General features: G+C 39.6%; 1 protein-coding gene across 5 annotated transcripts in view; it reads left to right on the forward strand.

The window, feature by feature from the left end:
* The window catches only part of FAM135A (family with sequence similarity 135 member A), a 672,026-nt gene that overhangs the window by 577,099 nt on the left and 77,743 nt on the right, over window positions 1–17,184 (forward strand). For all 5 annotated transcript variants that reach the window (XM_053710421.1, XM_053710424.1, XM_053710423.1 and 2 more), the window contains one exon: window positions 5,514–5,611. In XM_053710421.1, coding sequence (XP_053566396.1) covers window positions 5,514–5,611 — 98 coding nt within the window. The remainder of the gene's footprint in view (window positions 1–5,513; window positions 5,612–17,184) is intronic.

Genomic DNA, 17,184 nt, shown 5'->3' on the forward strand with positions numbered 1-17,184 from the left:
ATGTTTTCCAAATTCTTTCATTTCCTTCTTAATATAAGGAGAGTCCACAGCTTCATTCCTTACTGTTGGGAAATACTGAACCTGGCCACCAGGAGGAGGCAAAGACACCCCAGCCAAAGGCTTGAATTCCTCTCCCACTTCCCCTATCCCCCAGTCATTCTTTGCTTTTCATCACAGGAGGATGGCAGAGAAGTGTCAGAAAATTTCAGAGTTGTTCCTCAGGAGGGGTATATGTTTTTCGATATGGAACTAGAGTTTTAAGTAGTCTTGTCAGCCTCTCAGTGAGAGCATTAACGAAAGTTAGAGTCTGGAGATGCAGGGAGAGTCTACTAACAGCTCTTTAAGCAACCAGTGTTGACGAGTTTTACTGTCTGCTTCCTTCACTCAAGTCCATGTCAATAGTAATGCTACAAGACTGTCACACTTGAGAAGCTATGTTTCTGTTCCACAGTATGGATTCTGGTAAGATCGTTTAAATTTTTACTTATGCTGAAATTGCTGAAGACAGGGTCACAGTGTGACTCCTTTTATCTTCATAGAAATCATGGGTTGATATCTCCTGAGGGAGGTTATTGAACAGTGGTGATTAATCAAATGTGTTGCTTTGATTTTATGCTGCTTATGTGTGAGATCTGCGGCCTACTGGTGCGACTCCTTAGCGGACTTGATCGAGGTGGAGGGTCCCCTTGATGTTATCCAAGAAAGAATTAAGGCTTTGAGGGAAACATTTTATTTGGTCAAGGCCTAGACTCCATTATCTCTACCGTTACAGGGGGCAAGGGTGCCTTCCTACCGCAGGATAAAAAGAATAAATCTAAGGGACAAGGATCTCATTTTCATTCTTTTCGTTCTGACAAGTCCCAATGTCAGCAGTCCTCCTCTAAGCCCGAGCAAACCAAGAGCACTTGGAAGCAAGCTCAATCCTGGAATAAATACAAGCAGAAGAAACTCGCCGAGAACAAGTCGGCATGAAGGGGCGGCCCCCGATCCAAAACTGTATCGTGTAGGGGGCAGACTGTCGCTTTTTGCAGACGCTTGGTCTAGGGACATGCAGGATCCGTGGGTCCTGGAGGTCAAAGTTCAGGGATACAAGATAGCTTTTAAATCTCTTCCACCCAAGGGCAGATTTCTCCTCTCAAGCCTGTCTTCAAAACCAGAAAAGAGGGAAGCCTTTCTGGAGTGTGTGCGGGATCTGTCCTCCTTAGGGGTCATTGTCCCGGTTCCTATCTCAGAAAGATGTTTGGGATACTACTCAAATCTGTTTGTGGTCCCAAAGAAGGAGGGCACTTTCGGCCCGATTCTGGACCTAAAGTGCTTAAACAAGTTTCTAAATGTCCCCTCGTTCAAGATGGAGACAATAAGGTAAATTCTTCCTCTAGTTCAGGAAGGACAGTTCATGACCACTATAGATCTGAAGGATGCCTACCTTCACGTTCCAATCCACAGGGACTACTTCAGGTTCCTAAGGTTTGCCTTCCTGTATCAGCACTTCCAGTTTATTGCACTTCCGTTTGGTCTAGCTACTGCCCCAAAATTTTTTACAAATGTTCTAGGGGCTCTCCTGACCATCGCCAGAACCCAATGGATAGCAGTAGCTCCTCACTTGGACGACATTCTGGTTCAAACACCTTCCTTTCGTCTATTGGAGGACCATTCGATATCTCTTCTCTCTCTTCTTCGATCACATGGATGGAAGATAAACTTAGAGAAGAGTTTTCTTATTCCAAGCACCATGGTAGAATTCCTGGATACTATAATAGACTCTATATCAATGAGGATATTTCTAACTGACCAGAGACGGTGCAAGCTAGCTTCAGCATGTCTTACCCTCCGGACCTCCTTAAGGCCATCTGTGGCTCAGTGTGTGGAGGTAATTGGTCTCATGGTGTCCAGCATGGACATAATTCCTTTTGCCAGGTTTTGTCTCAGACCGTTACAGCTGTGCATGCTGAGACAGTAGAACAGCGATCATTTGGTTCTGTCTCAACAGATTTTCCTGGACAGCCGGTTGAGAGAATCACTCTCTTGGTGGCTCTGTCCAGATCATCTGTCCCGAGGGACATCCTTTCTATGACCATCCTGGGAGATTGTGACTACGGACGCGAGCCTCTGAGGATGGGGAACTGTTTGGGGTGCCAGGACGGCACAGGGCCTGTGGTCTCAGGAGGAACGCTCCCTCCCGGTCAACATTCTGGAACTTCGAACCATCTACAATGCTCTGAAGGCTTGGCCTCTTCTGGGTCCGTCCCGGTTTATCAGATTCCAATCAGACAATATAACCTTGGTGGCTTACATCAACCATCAGGGGGGAACGAGAAGCTCCCTAGCAATGAGGGAAGTATCTCAGATTCTGGAGTGGGCGGAGGCCCACAGCTGTTCACTGTCAGCGATCCACATTCCCGGGCGTGGACAGCTGGGAAGCGGATTTTCTTAGCAGACAATCATTCCATCCAGGGGAATGGTCTCTCCATCCCCAAGTGTTTGCAGAGATAAGCATCATGTGGGGGACGCCGAAGATAGATCTCATGGCGTCTCATCTCACTACCAAGCTACCCAGATATGGGTCGAGGTCCAGGGATCCTCATGCGGAGCTAATAGATGCATTAGTGGTGCCTTGGCGGTTCAGTCTAATTTCCATTTTACCGCCGTTACCACTCCTTCCTTGGGTAGTGCCCCGCATCAAGCAGGAGCAGGCGTCAGTAATGCTGATTGCTCTATCGTGACTGTGACAGACGTGGTTTGCGGATCTAGTGAGGATGTCATCTCCTCCTCCATGAAAGTTACCTTGTCGCAGGGATCTGCTTTAACAGGGTCCTTTTGTTCCTCCAAATCTAGATTCTCTGAGGCTGACTGCGTGGATATTGAACGCTTAGTCCTTGCCAAGAGAGGGTTTTCTGAGAGAGTTATTAAAACTCGCGTTCAAGCTTGTAAGCCGATTACTCGTCGCATCTATCATATTATTCTGGTGTGAAGAGCGTGGATTTCCTTCGCATAAAGTTAAGGTTGCCAGTATTCTATTGTTTCTCCAGGATGGACTGGAGAAGGGTCTTTCGGCCAGTTCCCTGAGGGGACAGATTTCGGCCTTGTCTGTTTTACTGCACAAGAGGCTCTCCAGATGTTCAGTCTTTTGTTAAAGCTATGCTTAGGATCAGACCTGTGTTTAGATCTTCGGCTCCCCCTTGGAGTCTGAAACTGGTTCTTAAAGTTTTGCAACGGACTCCATTTGAGCCTATGCATGAAATTGACATTTAGTTGTTGTCCTGCAAAGTTCTTTTTCTACTGGCTATTGCTTCGGCGCGCAAGTATCTGAAATTGCTGCCTTGCAATGTGAACCTCCTTATCTGGTGTTCCATTTGCATAAGACTGTCCTACGTACTAAGTTAAGGTTTCTCCCTAAAGTCGTGTCAGACCGCAACATCAATCAAGAGATTGTGGTCTCTTCTTTGTGTCCTAATCCTTCCTCTTCGAAGGAAGGTTTACTTCATAATTTGGACATGGTTTGTGCCTTGGAAGTTTTATCTTCAGGCTAGTAAGGATTTTAGACAAACCTCTTCCTTGTTTGTGGCATATTTTGTGAAGTGTAAGGGTCAGAAGGTCTCTTGGCTTATGAGACAGCGGGACATAGACCTCCTCAGAGAATTACAGCTCATTCTACTAGAGCAGTGGCTTCCTCTTGGGCCGTTAAAGGATCATGAAACCCAAAAATGTCTTTCATGATTTAGAAAGAATATTCAATTTTAAACATCTTTCTGATTTACTTCTATTATCTAATTTGCTTCATTTTCCTGATATCCTGTGCTGAAAAGCATATCTAGATAGGCTCAGTAGCTGCTCATTAGTGTCTGCACATAGATGCCTCTTGTGATTGGCTCACTCATGTGCATTTCTATTTATTCAACAAAGGATATCTAAAGAATGAAGCAAATCAGAGCATAGAAGTACATTGAAATATTGTTCAAAATTGTATTTGCTACCTGAATCATGAAAGAAAAATGTTGGGTTTAGTGTCCCTTTAAGAATGAGGCCTCTATGGATCAGATTTATAAGGCGGCTACCTGGTCCTCCTTACACACTTTTTCTAAATTTTACAAGTTTGATGTTTTTGCTTCAGCTGAAGCAGCCTTCGGGGGAGAGGTTTTGCAGACTGTGGTGCCCTCAGATTAGGGTCCGCCACTCTTTTTGTCCGACTCTCCTTATATTAAGAAGGAAAACATAAATTATGCTTACCATATAATTTAATTTCCTTCTGTATAAGGAGAGTCCACGACTCCCGCCCGTGTTTTTCTTCTGGCACCTTTTATACCCTAATATTTCTCCTACTGTTCCTTGTTCTCTTGGCAGAATGACTGGGGGTTAGGGGAAGTGGGAAGGTATTTAAAGGGACAGTCAAGTCCCAAAAAAACTTTTATGTTTCAAATAGGGCATGTAATTTTAAACAACTTTCCAATTTACTTTTATCACCAATTTTGCTTTGTTCTCTTGGTATTCTTAGTTGAAAGCTAAACATAGGAGGTTCATATGCTAATTTCTTAGACCTTGAAGGCCGCCTCTAATCTAAATGCATTTTGATAGTTTTTCACCACTAGAGGGCATTAGTTCACGTGTTTCATATAGATAACATTGAGCTCATGCACGTGAATTTACCATGGAGACAGCTCTGATTGGCTAAAATGCGAGTCTGTCAAAAGAACTGAAAAAAGGGGGCAGTCTGCTGAGGCTTAAATACAAGGTAATTACAGAGGTAAATCGTGTATATTTATAACTGTGTTGGTTATGCAAAACTGGGGAATTGGTAATTAAGGGATTATCTATCTTTTAAAACAACAAAAATGCTGATGTTGACTGTCCCTTTAAGCTATTTGGTTGGGGTGTCTTTGCCTCCTCCTGGTGGCCAGGTTCAGTATTTCCCAACAGTAAGGAATGAAGCTGTGTACTCTCCTTATACAGAAGGAAATTAAATTATCTGGTAAGCATAATTTATGTTTTTGATGTTTATGCCTTGACTGAGGTGTCTCTTGGCAGGAAACTTATACAGGCTTTGGTGCCTGATCAGTAACTTCCGGCATTTGTCCTGTTCTTTCACGGTGGTCTCATGGACTTCACTGCTTGGGTATTGGATCCGTTATTACTTGGTAAATGTATTCCTTACAGGATGGTGAGAGTCCATAAGCCCTGCCCTCATTAGTGTTATATAGTTGCTGGCAGGATTTGTTTTGCACTTCTGTTGCCCAGCTTTGGTCTTATTCCTGTGTCTCTAGGTTTTTTCTTTACTTGGCCATATGTGTAACTGAGTATAGTAGGGAAGTGCTGGGAATATGAAATAGAGCAAAGCTCTAGAATATCAGGAAGTGTTGCCTCCTTCTGGTGGACAGGGAAATAAATTAAACATGTTATGACCTTGTGGGCTCTCACCATCCTGAAAGAAATGACATTTTACCGATTCATTTTTCTAAACTTATAATTTTGAAATATAGTACCTTAAAATAAATATCATATTTTCTTTTGTTTTACAGAATGATACATTTGCTGACTTTGATACTATGACTGATCGACTTCTGGATGAAATAAAGCAGTACATTAAAATCTACAATTTGGTCATTTCCAGAATCAGGTAGAGGATGCATATTTTTTTTGGACAAATCTAAGCATATCAGGTAGAATCCAAAATTAATATTTTGCAGTTGCATCTCAGTTGTTTAGAAGTTTGTTAGTATGTTACTTCAATCACTCATCAAAATCATTCAATGCATATATTTTCACTTGCATTTTTACTTGCATATACAACAAGATAGCAATATTTCTTTGTTTCACAAAACTAAGTAGTGTGAGCGTGTTGTTATCTTTCTTTTCTATACAATCACATTGTACTAACCCAATGACTGCTTCTCTAAGGGAGAATGTCCACTCTTTTTTACTGATGTTCCAAATGTCTGTCTTCTACACATATCTAGCATCAAACCTTCCTATCGCCTAGATTTAGAGTTTTGTCGGTAAAAACCTGCGTAGCTAACGCTGCTTTTTTCCCCAGCGCACCCTTCAAACAACGCTGGTATTTAGAGTTGTCTGAATGGCTGCGTTAGGCTCAGAAAAAGGTGCGTTGAGCCTAATTTAGCTCCACTTCAACCCTCAATACCAGCGTTGCTTACGGTAGCGGTAAGCTGGAAAAACGTGCTCGTGCACGATATCCCCATAGGAAACAATGGGGCAGTTTGGGCTGCAAAAAAGCAGTATTCAGCTCCTAACGCAGCCCCATTGTTTCCTATGGGGAAACACTCTCTAAGTCTGCACCTACCACCCTAACATGAACCTCGAGTCTAAACACCCCTAATCTTACACTTATTAACCCCTAATCTGCCGCCCCCGCTATCGCTGACATTTGCATTTTATTAATAACCTCTAATCTGCCGCTCCGGACACCGCCGCCACCTACATTATAGCTATGAACCCCTAATCTACTGCCCCTAACATCGCTGACACCTATATTATATTTATTACCCCTAATCTGCCCCCCCCCCAACGTCGACGCTACCTTAACTACACTTATTAACCCCTAATCTGCCGACCGGACCTCGCCGCCACTATAATAAATGTATTAACCCCTAAACCGCTGCAATCCCGCCTCGCAAACACTATAATAAATTGTATTAACCCCTAATCTGCCCTCCCTAACATCGCCGTCACCTACCTACAATTATTAACCCCTAATCTCCCGCCCACAACGTCTCCGATCAGCCAACAGAATGCAAGCTCAATACGATTGGCTGATTGGATCAGCCAATCGCATTGAACTTCAATCTGATTGGCTGATTGTATCAGCCAATCAGATTTTTTCTACCTTAATTCCGATTGGCTGATAGAATCCTATCAGCCAATCGGAATTGAAGGGACGCCATCTTGGTAGGGGTATGTGGGTGGTGGGTTGTAATGTTGGGGGGTATTGTATTTTTATTTTCAGGTAAAAGAGCTGATTACTTTGGGGCAATGCCCCGCAAAAAGCCCTTTTAAGGGCTGGTGAAAGAGCTGATTACTTTTGTAGTTTAGAATAGGGTAGGGCATTTTTTTATTTTGGGGAGGATTTTTTATTTTATTAGGGGGCTTAGATTAGGTGTAATTAGTTTAAACTTCTTGTAATTATTTTTTATTTTTTGTAATTTAGTGTTTGTTTTTTTTTGTATTATAGATTAGTTTATTTTATTGTATTTTAGTTTAGCTAATTGTAGGTAATTTATTTAATTAGTTTAATGATAGTGTAGTGTTAGCTGTATTTGTAACTTAGGTTAGGATTTATTTTACAGGTAATTTTGTAGTTATTTTAACTGGGTAGCTATTAAATAGTTATTAACTATTTAATAGCTATTGTACCTAGTTAAAATAATTACAAAGTTGCCTGTAAAATAAATATAAATCCTAAAATAGCTACTATGTAACTATTAGTTATATTGTAGCTATATTAGGGTTTATTTTATAGGTAAGTATTTAGTTTTAAATAGGATTAATTTATTTAATTTTAGGAATATTTTTTCGTTTAATTTAAATTATATTTATGTTGGGGGGGTTAGAGTTAGGTTTAGGGGTTAATAACTTTATTATGGTAGCGGCGACGTTGCGGGCGGGAGATTAGGGGTTAATAATTGTAGGTAGGTGGCGGCGATGTTAGGGAGGGCAGATTACGCAATTGGCATAAGGGGATCTGCGGTAGCCTGGAGTTGCGGTAAGGAGGTGAGCGTTAGACCCTTTCCTGCCTGACTCTAAATACCAGCGGGAGGTAAAAAGCAGCATTAGGACCCCTTAACGCTGCTTTTGACAGCTAACACCAAACTCCAAATCTAGCCGTATGTTTTGATCTGCCGATAATGGAAGTTGGCTTAAAGTTTGGGTTGAATGTAATGTCTTTAACCATTTAATTATGGCTATAACTTTTAATGATACAGTCCTTTTTAGGAATCTTTTATTAAAGATACAACATGTGGTTAGAGTTATGTCCTTCATTGGGATAAACAAAATAAGCTTAAGTTTGGTTCCTCTTAAGGTAAGAATCCTTCCTTTAGTGGGAACTTTTCAGATAACTCTAGGTCTCCCAGGAAGTCGCCACTTGGGAAGTTTATGTTTCAACTTGTCTTCAAACATTTCTCTAGTTTTATTTCTTCCAGGCTCTACAGTATGAAGAAAATGTATTCTTTCATACAGGAGGTGAGAGCCACAATCTATTAGTCTTTCCTGCCACTAGGTGGAGGCAACGATTCCCAAACCCCAAGAGCTCTATAAAACCCCTCCAATGTCACTGGCACCTCGGTCTTGTCTTTTCCTTCGCTGATGGAGGTTGAAGAATAAAGATGTGCATTTGACTCTTCAGTGAGAGGTGTTCTCAGACCGAGTTGAGGACTATTTCCCCACAGAGTACAGTGATGGTTGGAGGGATGTATTTGGAGTATAGGTAGTGGAATTTGTTGCACAGTATTCAAAATCTCCTGGACATTGGCTTTATTTTCCTATAAGAACTTTTGCATAAGATTGGTAGTTTTATTCAGATTGCATAATTCCAGAGGAAAAAAAAAACATAATTTTGTTTTGTTTTTTTAAATTTGAAAAAAATTGGAATGGAATCACTACACTATTTCATTAATTTACTGAAACAGGATTATTTCATGAACCCCACAAATCTGAAGGATTCTTAGCATCTTTTTCCCATCTATTACGATAATTTCAGGTTCAATGTACTCTGTTCACTCTTAAATTTTTAGCTCTTATTTTCAGGTGTGCAGCTGTTTCAAGGGTCTTTACCAAGATATTTCCCATTCCTTTTGCATGAATCAGATTGCATAGGATTTCAGTGACCCTTTATTTGGACATTGGTGGGTAACACTCCTGTGTTGGGAGTTTGGTGGGGTTTTTAGCTAGGTTTAGTTATTTGGTCACCTAATAAATAATCAAAGAATTAAGGAATTTATTTAAAATTAAGATCAGCCTTTTTTTTTGTTACATTTATTTTATATGTAATATTTAGTGCTTCCCCAGGCATAGGCCTAGTTGGAGTACATATTCAAATATCATTAAGGACCTATCTCCAACCTGCCTGGGGCAGCAATACATATTACTTATAAAATTAAAAAGAGAAAAGCTTGCATCATTTGCAAACTTTAAGATCTCAATGGAAAAGAGGCCTCAAAAAGCTTCCACTTTTCCACCTAGTTGAGTATGTAATGTAATGTTTCAGACTTAAACAACTGCACCCAACAGAGTTTTTTACCTGTTTGCACCTTGAATGGAAAACTGGTATAAAATTTTTAATTTGGGCTTCTGTTATTTTCCATAATTGTATTTGGCAGCTGGACCTCTTTTTCCGATAATGGTGAAAAACGTGCCTTTGAAAACTGTCTGTAAGCAGTAATGCCTTCCAACAGGGTTTTTTTTTTTGTTTTGTTTTCTTAACTCTTACCAACCTGATTGCGGCAGGAAACGAGCCCTAAGTTGGCGATGCTTCAATGATCGGGGACTCAAATATCATGCAATCTGCTCGCAAAATGTGATGTCCACTAATCACATTCCACATGAAGCCTTTGTTGCTTAGACTTTATACTCAGTGAGACACTAAACAAATATCCTGTTTAAGAATACGTCTCAACATATGAGGGGTTTTCTTGTCGTCGGAGACTAGAGATAAACCAATATTCAAAAGGAAGACATTTTTGTAGCTTGATTCCACTATAGTCTCTATAGACTCTATAGAATCCTCTTTTCAGTAAACATTGCAAAAGTCAGGTTTTTTTTAGCATCTTTTAATGACTAAATGGGCATTTAATTATTTCACTATTACTATCTGGTGATCCAATGACAAGAAGCGTAGCTACCAATCACCAGCTAGCTCCCAGTAGTGTGATCCTGCTCCTGAGCCTACCTAGGTGTGCTTTTTGCCTAAAGATAATACAAGAATTAAGTAAACTGAAAAGTATTTTTTTTTAAATTACTTTCTCTGTCTGAGCTACGAGAGTTTTTAATTTTGACTTTCAAATCCCTTTTTAAAGTAATAATTAATGTTGCTTATATCAGCCCTAATAATGCAATAGTGGAGGTTTTACATTTTGAAGCTGAAATTAGCCTACTGATATTCTCTGCATTCCAGATCGCAAAACGTTTTGAGCTGGCTGACTAATCCTTAAGGAGAATCTTACATCCACCAATAATGAGGTTTTTACAGCTGGTCCTTGTTATAGGAAACTGCTACCTTTCTCAGTACATAAATATATTTAAAACCTATTTCTGCTGTTCACATGTCAGCGTATAAATAATTTTTTGAGTCACTAAGTGAACTAGACTCTTATGGATGTTTTTTTTGGGGGGGGGCACGACAGTTAAAGGTATAGACGTGCTGGTAACTATGGGGTCTGGACTGTTTTATAATTGGTTCCTTGGCATTTTAGTGTTTGCTGGTTTAGGAATTTTGTTCAAAATAGTGTGGGTTTCAGTTTATCAATTATTTCTCCGAAAGTGCAGTTTAAGGATTTTAATTGATTATCTGTGTATTGCAACCTCATCATTTTTATTCATAAGAAGTGTCCTAAGTTGTTAGCTTTAAAGACCATTCCTTTTGTAGCTTTATTCATAACAAGATGCATTGTTCCTGCTCATCTGATTTTTCATTAGGGTGAGGTTGTTTTCAGGACTGCACCTTCATTCTTTCTAAAGGTAGTTTCTTCCCAGAAAATGAATTATAAAATTATAGTTCCTGTTGTCAGTCATAATCCTAGGACTCACAATAAGACTATACTCCATAGGCTTGATATTGACATGTGTCACGTGTTGTTGGAAGGTATTAAAGACACCCAGAAGACAGCTTTTTTTCCCCCCATCATTCTCATTGCAGGATTAGAAAGCCCCCAAAGCTTCATAAAGCAATTAGAAAGAAGCCAGTGTATTTTGAGGTTTAGGCTCACTCCACCATAGTTACTGTAGATTCAAGGATGTGCCGTCTTTGTGGTTTTTTATAAACTTTGTTTCATATAGGTAGTTTTGATTGTGACCTTACAGCACGAATATATGGTTCCATATATGTTTTTTGTGCTTTATGACATCTTTTATCTCAACATTTACACAGCCAGCTACCTAAATACCATTAGACCATATGCACATGTCTTTTGCTTCCACCCATCCTACATATGTAGATGATAAAACATGACATGTCATCTGCAACAGTGTTTCAAATAGGCTGATCTTGCAGGGAGAGCAAATATCATTAGCTTTTCTCTCTATTTGTACACAAAATACTCCTTTTCTTATCTCTCTGTTCACAGTGAGACCAACACTGATTGTAAAATATTTGCTGGTCAAGACATGTTTTTCCACTCCAATGCTCGTGAGTGGCAAGACGTCTTCCATAGAAATAATGAGAGCTCTCTGCTAGGTAAAAGTTCACACTTGAGGGCGAAGTACAGAAGGGGAAACGTGTGTTTTAAAACTTGAATATTACTCAATACAAATCAATTTAAGCTGTTTTCAGTGCACTGTACCTTAAATTCACTGTATTTTTCGTTTGCATAGGTTTTGTTTTCAGAATAATTAGTGTTTTGAGTATTTTGGTAAAAACTCAGAAAAACGGGGAGAAATGTTTATAGAATTGTGCTGGGGTTTGAAAGAAAATTTCATACATGCCCATTTAACTTCCACGTTCAGCCCATTTTACAAAAAAAAAACAATTATGCTTTGTATTTTGTACTTTTAAGTACGAATTTCTTCTTTTTTTTTTTTTGCACATCCAGTGTACAGTACTTCCGATTTATGCTGTGCATAATAAAGTTTTAGTGAACAATTTTGTTACGATTTTTGATGCAACTTAAAGGGATATGAAACCCTTTTTTTTTTTTTATTTCATGATTCAGTTAGAGCATGCAATTTTAAGCAACTTTCTAATTTATTCCTATTATCAATTTCTTTCATGTAATTAGCAAGAGTCCATGAGCTAGTGACGTATGGGATATACATTCCTACCAGGAGGGGCAAAGTTTCCAAAACCTCAAAATGCCTATAAATACACCCCTCACCACACCCACAAATCAGTTTTACAAACTTTGCCTCCCATGGAGGTGGTGAAGTAAGTTTGTGCTAGATTCTACGTTGATATGCGCTCCGCAGCAGGTTGGAGCCCGGTTTTCCTCTCAGCGTGCAGTGAATGTCAGAGGGATGTGAAGAGAGTATTGCCTATTTGAATTCAATGATCTCCTTCTACGGGGTCTATTTCATAGGTTCTCTGTTATCGGTCGTAGAGATTCATCTCTTACCTCCCTTTTCAGATCGACGATATACTCTTATATATACCATTACCTCTACTGATTCTCGTTTCAGTACTGGTTTGGCTTTCTACTACATGTAGATGAGTGTCCTGGGGTAAGTAAGTCTTATTTTTGTGACACTCTAAGCTATGGTTGGGCACTTTTATATAAAGTTCTAAATATTTGAGTTTAAACATTTATTTGCCTTGATTCAGGATGTTCAATATTCCTTATTTCAGACAGTCAGTTTCATTATTTCGGATAATGCATTTGAATAATCAATTTTTTTCTTACCTTAAAATTTGACTTTTTTCCCTGTGGGCTATTAGGCTCGCGGGGGCTGAAAATGCTTAATTTTATTGCGTCATTCTTGGCGCTGACTTTTTTGGCGCAAAAAAATTTCTTTGTTATTTCCGGCGTCATACTTGTCACCGGAAGTTGCGTTATTTTTGACGTTTTTGCGCCAAAAGTGTCGGCGTTACCGGATGTGGCGTCATTTTTTGGCGCTAAAAGCATTTAGGCGCCAAATAATGTGGGCGTCTTTTTTTGGTGCTAAATAATGTGGAGACAATAATGACGCCCATATTTTTAAAGTCTTATTGTTTATTGCTTCTGGTTGCTAGAAGCTTGTTCACTGGCATTTTTTCCCATTCCTGAAACTGTCATTTAAGGAATTTGATCAATTTTGCTTTATATGTTGTTTTTTCTATTACATATTACAAGATGTCTCAGGTTGACCTTGAATCAGAAGATACTTCTGGAAAATCGCTGCCTGATGCTGGATCTACCAAAGTTAAGTGTATTTGCTGTAAACTTGTGGTATCTGTTCCTCCAGCTGTTTTTTGTATTGAATGTCATGACAAACTTGTTAATGCAGATAATATTTCCTTTAGTAATGTTACATTACCTGTTGCTGTTCCATCAACATCTAATACTCAGAGTGTTCCTGTTAACATAAGAGATTTTGTTTCTAAATCCATTAAGAAGGCTATGTCTGTTATTCCTCCTTCTAGTAAACGTAAAAGGTCTTTTAAAACTTCTCATTTTTCAGATGAATTTTTAAATGAACATCATCATTCTGATTCTGATAATGATTCCTCTGGTTCAGAGGATTCTGTTTCAGAGGTTGATGCTGATAAATCTTCATATTTATTCAAAATGGAATTTATTCGTTCTTTACTTAAAGAAGTCTTAATTGCATTAGAAATAGAGGAATCTGGTCCTCTTGATACTAAATCTAAACGTTTAAATAAGGTTTTTAAATCTCCTGTAGTTATTCCAGAAGTTTTTCCTGTCCCTGATGCTATTTCTGAAGTAATTTCCAGGGAATGGAATAATATGGGTAATTCATTTACTCCTTCTAAACGTTTTAAGCAATTATATCCTGTGCCATCTGACAGATTAGATTTTTGGGATAAAATCCCTTAGGTTGATGGGGCTATCTCTAATCTTGCTAAATGTACTACTATTCCTACGGCAGATAGTATTTCCTTTAAGGATCCTTTAGATAGGAAAATTGAATCCTTTCTAAGAAAAGCTTACTTATGTTCAGGTAATCTTCTTAGACCTGCTATATCTTTAGCGGATGTTGCTGCAGCTTCAACTTTTTGGTTGGAAGCTTTAGCGCAACAAGTAACAGATCATAATTCTCATAGCATTGTTAATCTTCTTCAACATGCTAATAATTTTATTTGTGATGCCATCTTTGATATCATTAGGGTTGATGTCAGGTATATGTCTCTAGCTATTCTAGCTAGAAGAGCTCTATGGCTTAAAACTTGGAATGCTGATATGTCTTCTTAGTCAACTTTGCTTTCCCTTTCTTTCCAGGGTAATAAATTATTTGGTTCACAGTTGGATTCTATTATTTCAACTGTTACTGGGGGGAAAGGAACTTTTTTACCACAGGATAAAAAATCTAAAGGTAAATTTAGGTCTGCTAATCGTTTTCGTTCCTTTCGTCACAATAAGGAACAAAAGCCTGATCCTTCGCCTACAGGAGCGGTATCAGTTTGGAAACCATCTCCAGTCTGGAATAAATCCAAGCCTTTTAGAAAGCCAAAGCCAGCTCCCAAGTCAACATGAAGGCGCGGCCCTCATTCCAGCCCAGCTGGTAGGGGGCAGATTACGATTTTTCAAAGAAATTTGGATCAATTCGATTCACAATCTTTGGATTCAGAACATTGTTTCACAAGGGTACAGAATAGGCTTCAAGATAAGGCCTCCTGCAAGAAGATTTTTTCTTTCCCGTATCCCAGTAAATCCAGTGAAGGCTCAAGCATTTCTGAAATGTGTTTTAGATCTAGAGTTGGCTGGAGTAATTATGCCAGTTCCAGTTCTGGAACAGGGGCTGGGGTTTTACTCAAATCTCTTCATTGTACCAAAGAAGGAGAATTCCTTCAGACCAGTTCTGGATTTGAAAATATTGAATCATTATGTAAGGATACCAACATTCAAAATGGTAACTATAAGGACTATTCTGCCTTTTGTTCAGCAAGTGCATTATATGTCCACAATAGATTTACAGGATGCATATCTGCATATTCCGATTCATCCACATCACTATCACTTTCTGAGATTCTCTTTCCTAGACATTACCAGTTTGTGGCTCTGCCGTTTGGCCTAGCAACAGCTCCAAGGATTTTTACAAAGGTTCTCGGTGCCCTTCTGTCTGTAATCAGAGAACAGGGTATTGTGGTATTTCCTTATTTGGACGATATCTTGGTACTTGCTCAGTCTTCACATTTAGCAGAATCTCATACGAATCGACTTGTATTGTTTCTTCGAGAACATGGTTGGAGGATCAATTTATCAAACAGTTCATTGATTCCTCAGACAAGGGTAACCTTTTTAGGTTTCCAGATAGATTCAGTGTCCATGACTCTGTCTCTGACAGACAAGAGACGTCTAAAATTGGTTTCAGCTTGTCGAAACCTTCAGTCTAAATCATTCCCTTCGGTAGCCTTATGCATGGAAATTCTAGGTCTTATGACTGCTGCATCGGACGTGATCCCCTTTGCTCGTTTTCACATGCGACCTCTTCAGCTCTGTATGCTGAACCAGTGGTGCAGGGATTATACAAAGATATCTCAATTAATAGCTTTAAAACCGATTGTACGACACTCTCTGACGTGGTGGACAGACCACCATCGTTTAGTTCAGGGGGCTTCTTTTGTTCTTCCGATCTGGACTGTGATTTCAACAGATGCAAGTCTGACAGGTTGGGGAGCTGTTTGGGGGGTCTCTGACAGCACAAGGGGTTTGGGAATCTCAGGAGGTGAGATTACCAATCAACATTTTGGAACTCCGTGCAATTTTTAGAGCTCTTCAGTCATGGCCTCTTCTAAAGAGAGAGTCGTTCATTTGTTTTCAGACGGACAATGTCACAACCGTGGCATATGTCAATCATCAAGGAGGGACTCACAGTCCTCTTGCTATGAAAGAAGTATCTCGAATTCTGGTATGGGCGGAATCCAGCTCCTGTCTAATTTCTGCGGTTCATATCCCAGGTATAGACAATTGGGAAGCGGATTATCTCAGTCGCCAAACGTTACATCCGGGCGAATGGTCTCTTCACCCAGAGGTATTTCTTCAGATTGTTCAAATGTGGGGACTTCCAGAAATAGATCTGATGGCTTCTCATCTAAACAAGAAGCTTCCCAGGTATCTGTCCAGATCCAGGGATCCTCAGGCGGAGGCAGTGGATGCATTGTCACTTCCTTGGAAGTATCATCCTGCCTATATCTTTCCGCATCTACTTCTTCTTCCAAGAGTGATTTCCAAGATTCTAAAGGAGTGCTCGTTTGTTCTGCTGGTGGCTCCAACATGGCCTCACAGGTTTTGGTATGCGGATCTTGTCCGGATGGCCACTTGCCAACCGTGGACTCTTCCGTTAAGACCAGACCTTCTATCGCAAGGTCCTTTTTTCCATCAGGATCTCAAATCCTTAAATTTGAAGGTATGGAGATTGAACGCTTAATTCTCAGTCATAGAGGTTTCTCTGACTCTGTGATTAATACTATGTTACAGGCTCGTAAATCTGTATCTAGGAAGATATATTATCGACTCTGGAAGATTTACATTTCTTGGTGTTTTTCTCATCATTTTTCTTGGCATTCTTTTAGAATTCCTAGAATTTTACAGTTTCTTCAGGATGGTTTGGATAAAGGTTTGTCTGCAAGTTCCTTGAAAGGACAAATCTCTGCTCTTTCTGTTCTTTTTCACAGAAAGATTGCTAGTCTTCCTGATATTCATTGTTTTGTACAAGCTTTGGTTCGTATAAAACCCGTTATTAAGTCAATTTCTCCTCCTTGGAGTTTGAATTTGGTTCTGGGGGCTCTTCAAGCTCCTCCGTTTGAACCTATGCATTCGCTGGACATTAAATTACTTTCTTGGAAAGTTTTGTTTCTTTTGGCCATCTCTTCTGCTAGAAGAGTTTCTGAATTATCTGCTCTTTCTTTAGAGTCTCCTTTTCTGATTTTTCATCAGGATAAGGCGGTGTTGTGAACTTCTTTTAAATTTTTACCTAAGGTTGTGAATTCTAACAACATTAGTAGAGAAATTGTGGTTCCTTCATTGTGTCCTAATCTTAAGAATTCTAAGGAAAGATCGTTGCATTCTTTGGATGTAGTTAGAGCTTTGAAATATTATGTTGAAGCTACTAAAAATTTCCGAAAGGCTTCTAGTCTATTTGTTATCTTTTCCAGTTCTAGGAAAGGTCAGAAGGCCTCTGCCATTTCTTTGGCGTCTTGGTTAAAGTCTTTGATTCATCATGCTTATGTCGAGTCGGGTAAAATTCCGCCTCAAAGGATTACAGCTCATTCTACTAGGTCAGTTTCTACTTCCTGGGCGTTTAGGAATGAAGCTTCGGTTGATCAGATTTGCAAAGCAGCAACTTGGTCTTCTTTGCATACATTTACTA

Source organism: Bombina bombina, chromosome 4 (genome assembly GCF_027579735.1).
Source record: "Bombina bombina isolate aBomBom1 chromosome 4, aBomBom1.pri, whole genome shotgun sequence".
Classification (NCBI taxonomy): domain Eukaryota; kingdom Metazoa; phylum Chordata; class Amphibia; order Anura; family Bombinatoridae; genus Bombina; species Bombina bombina.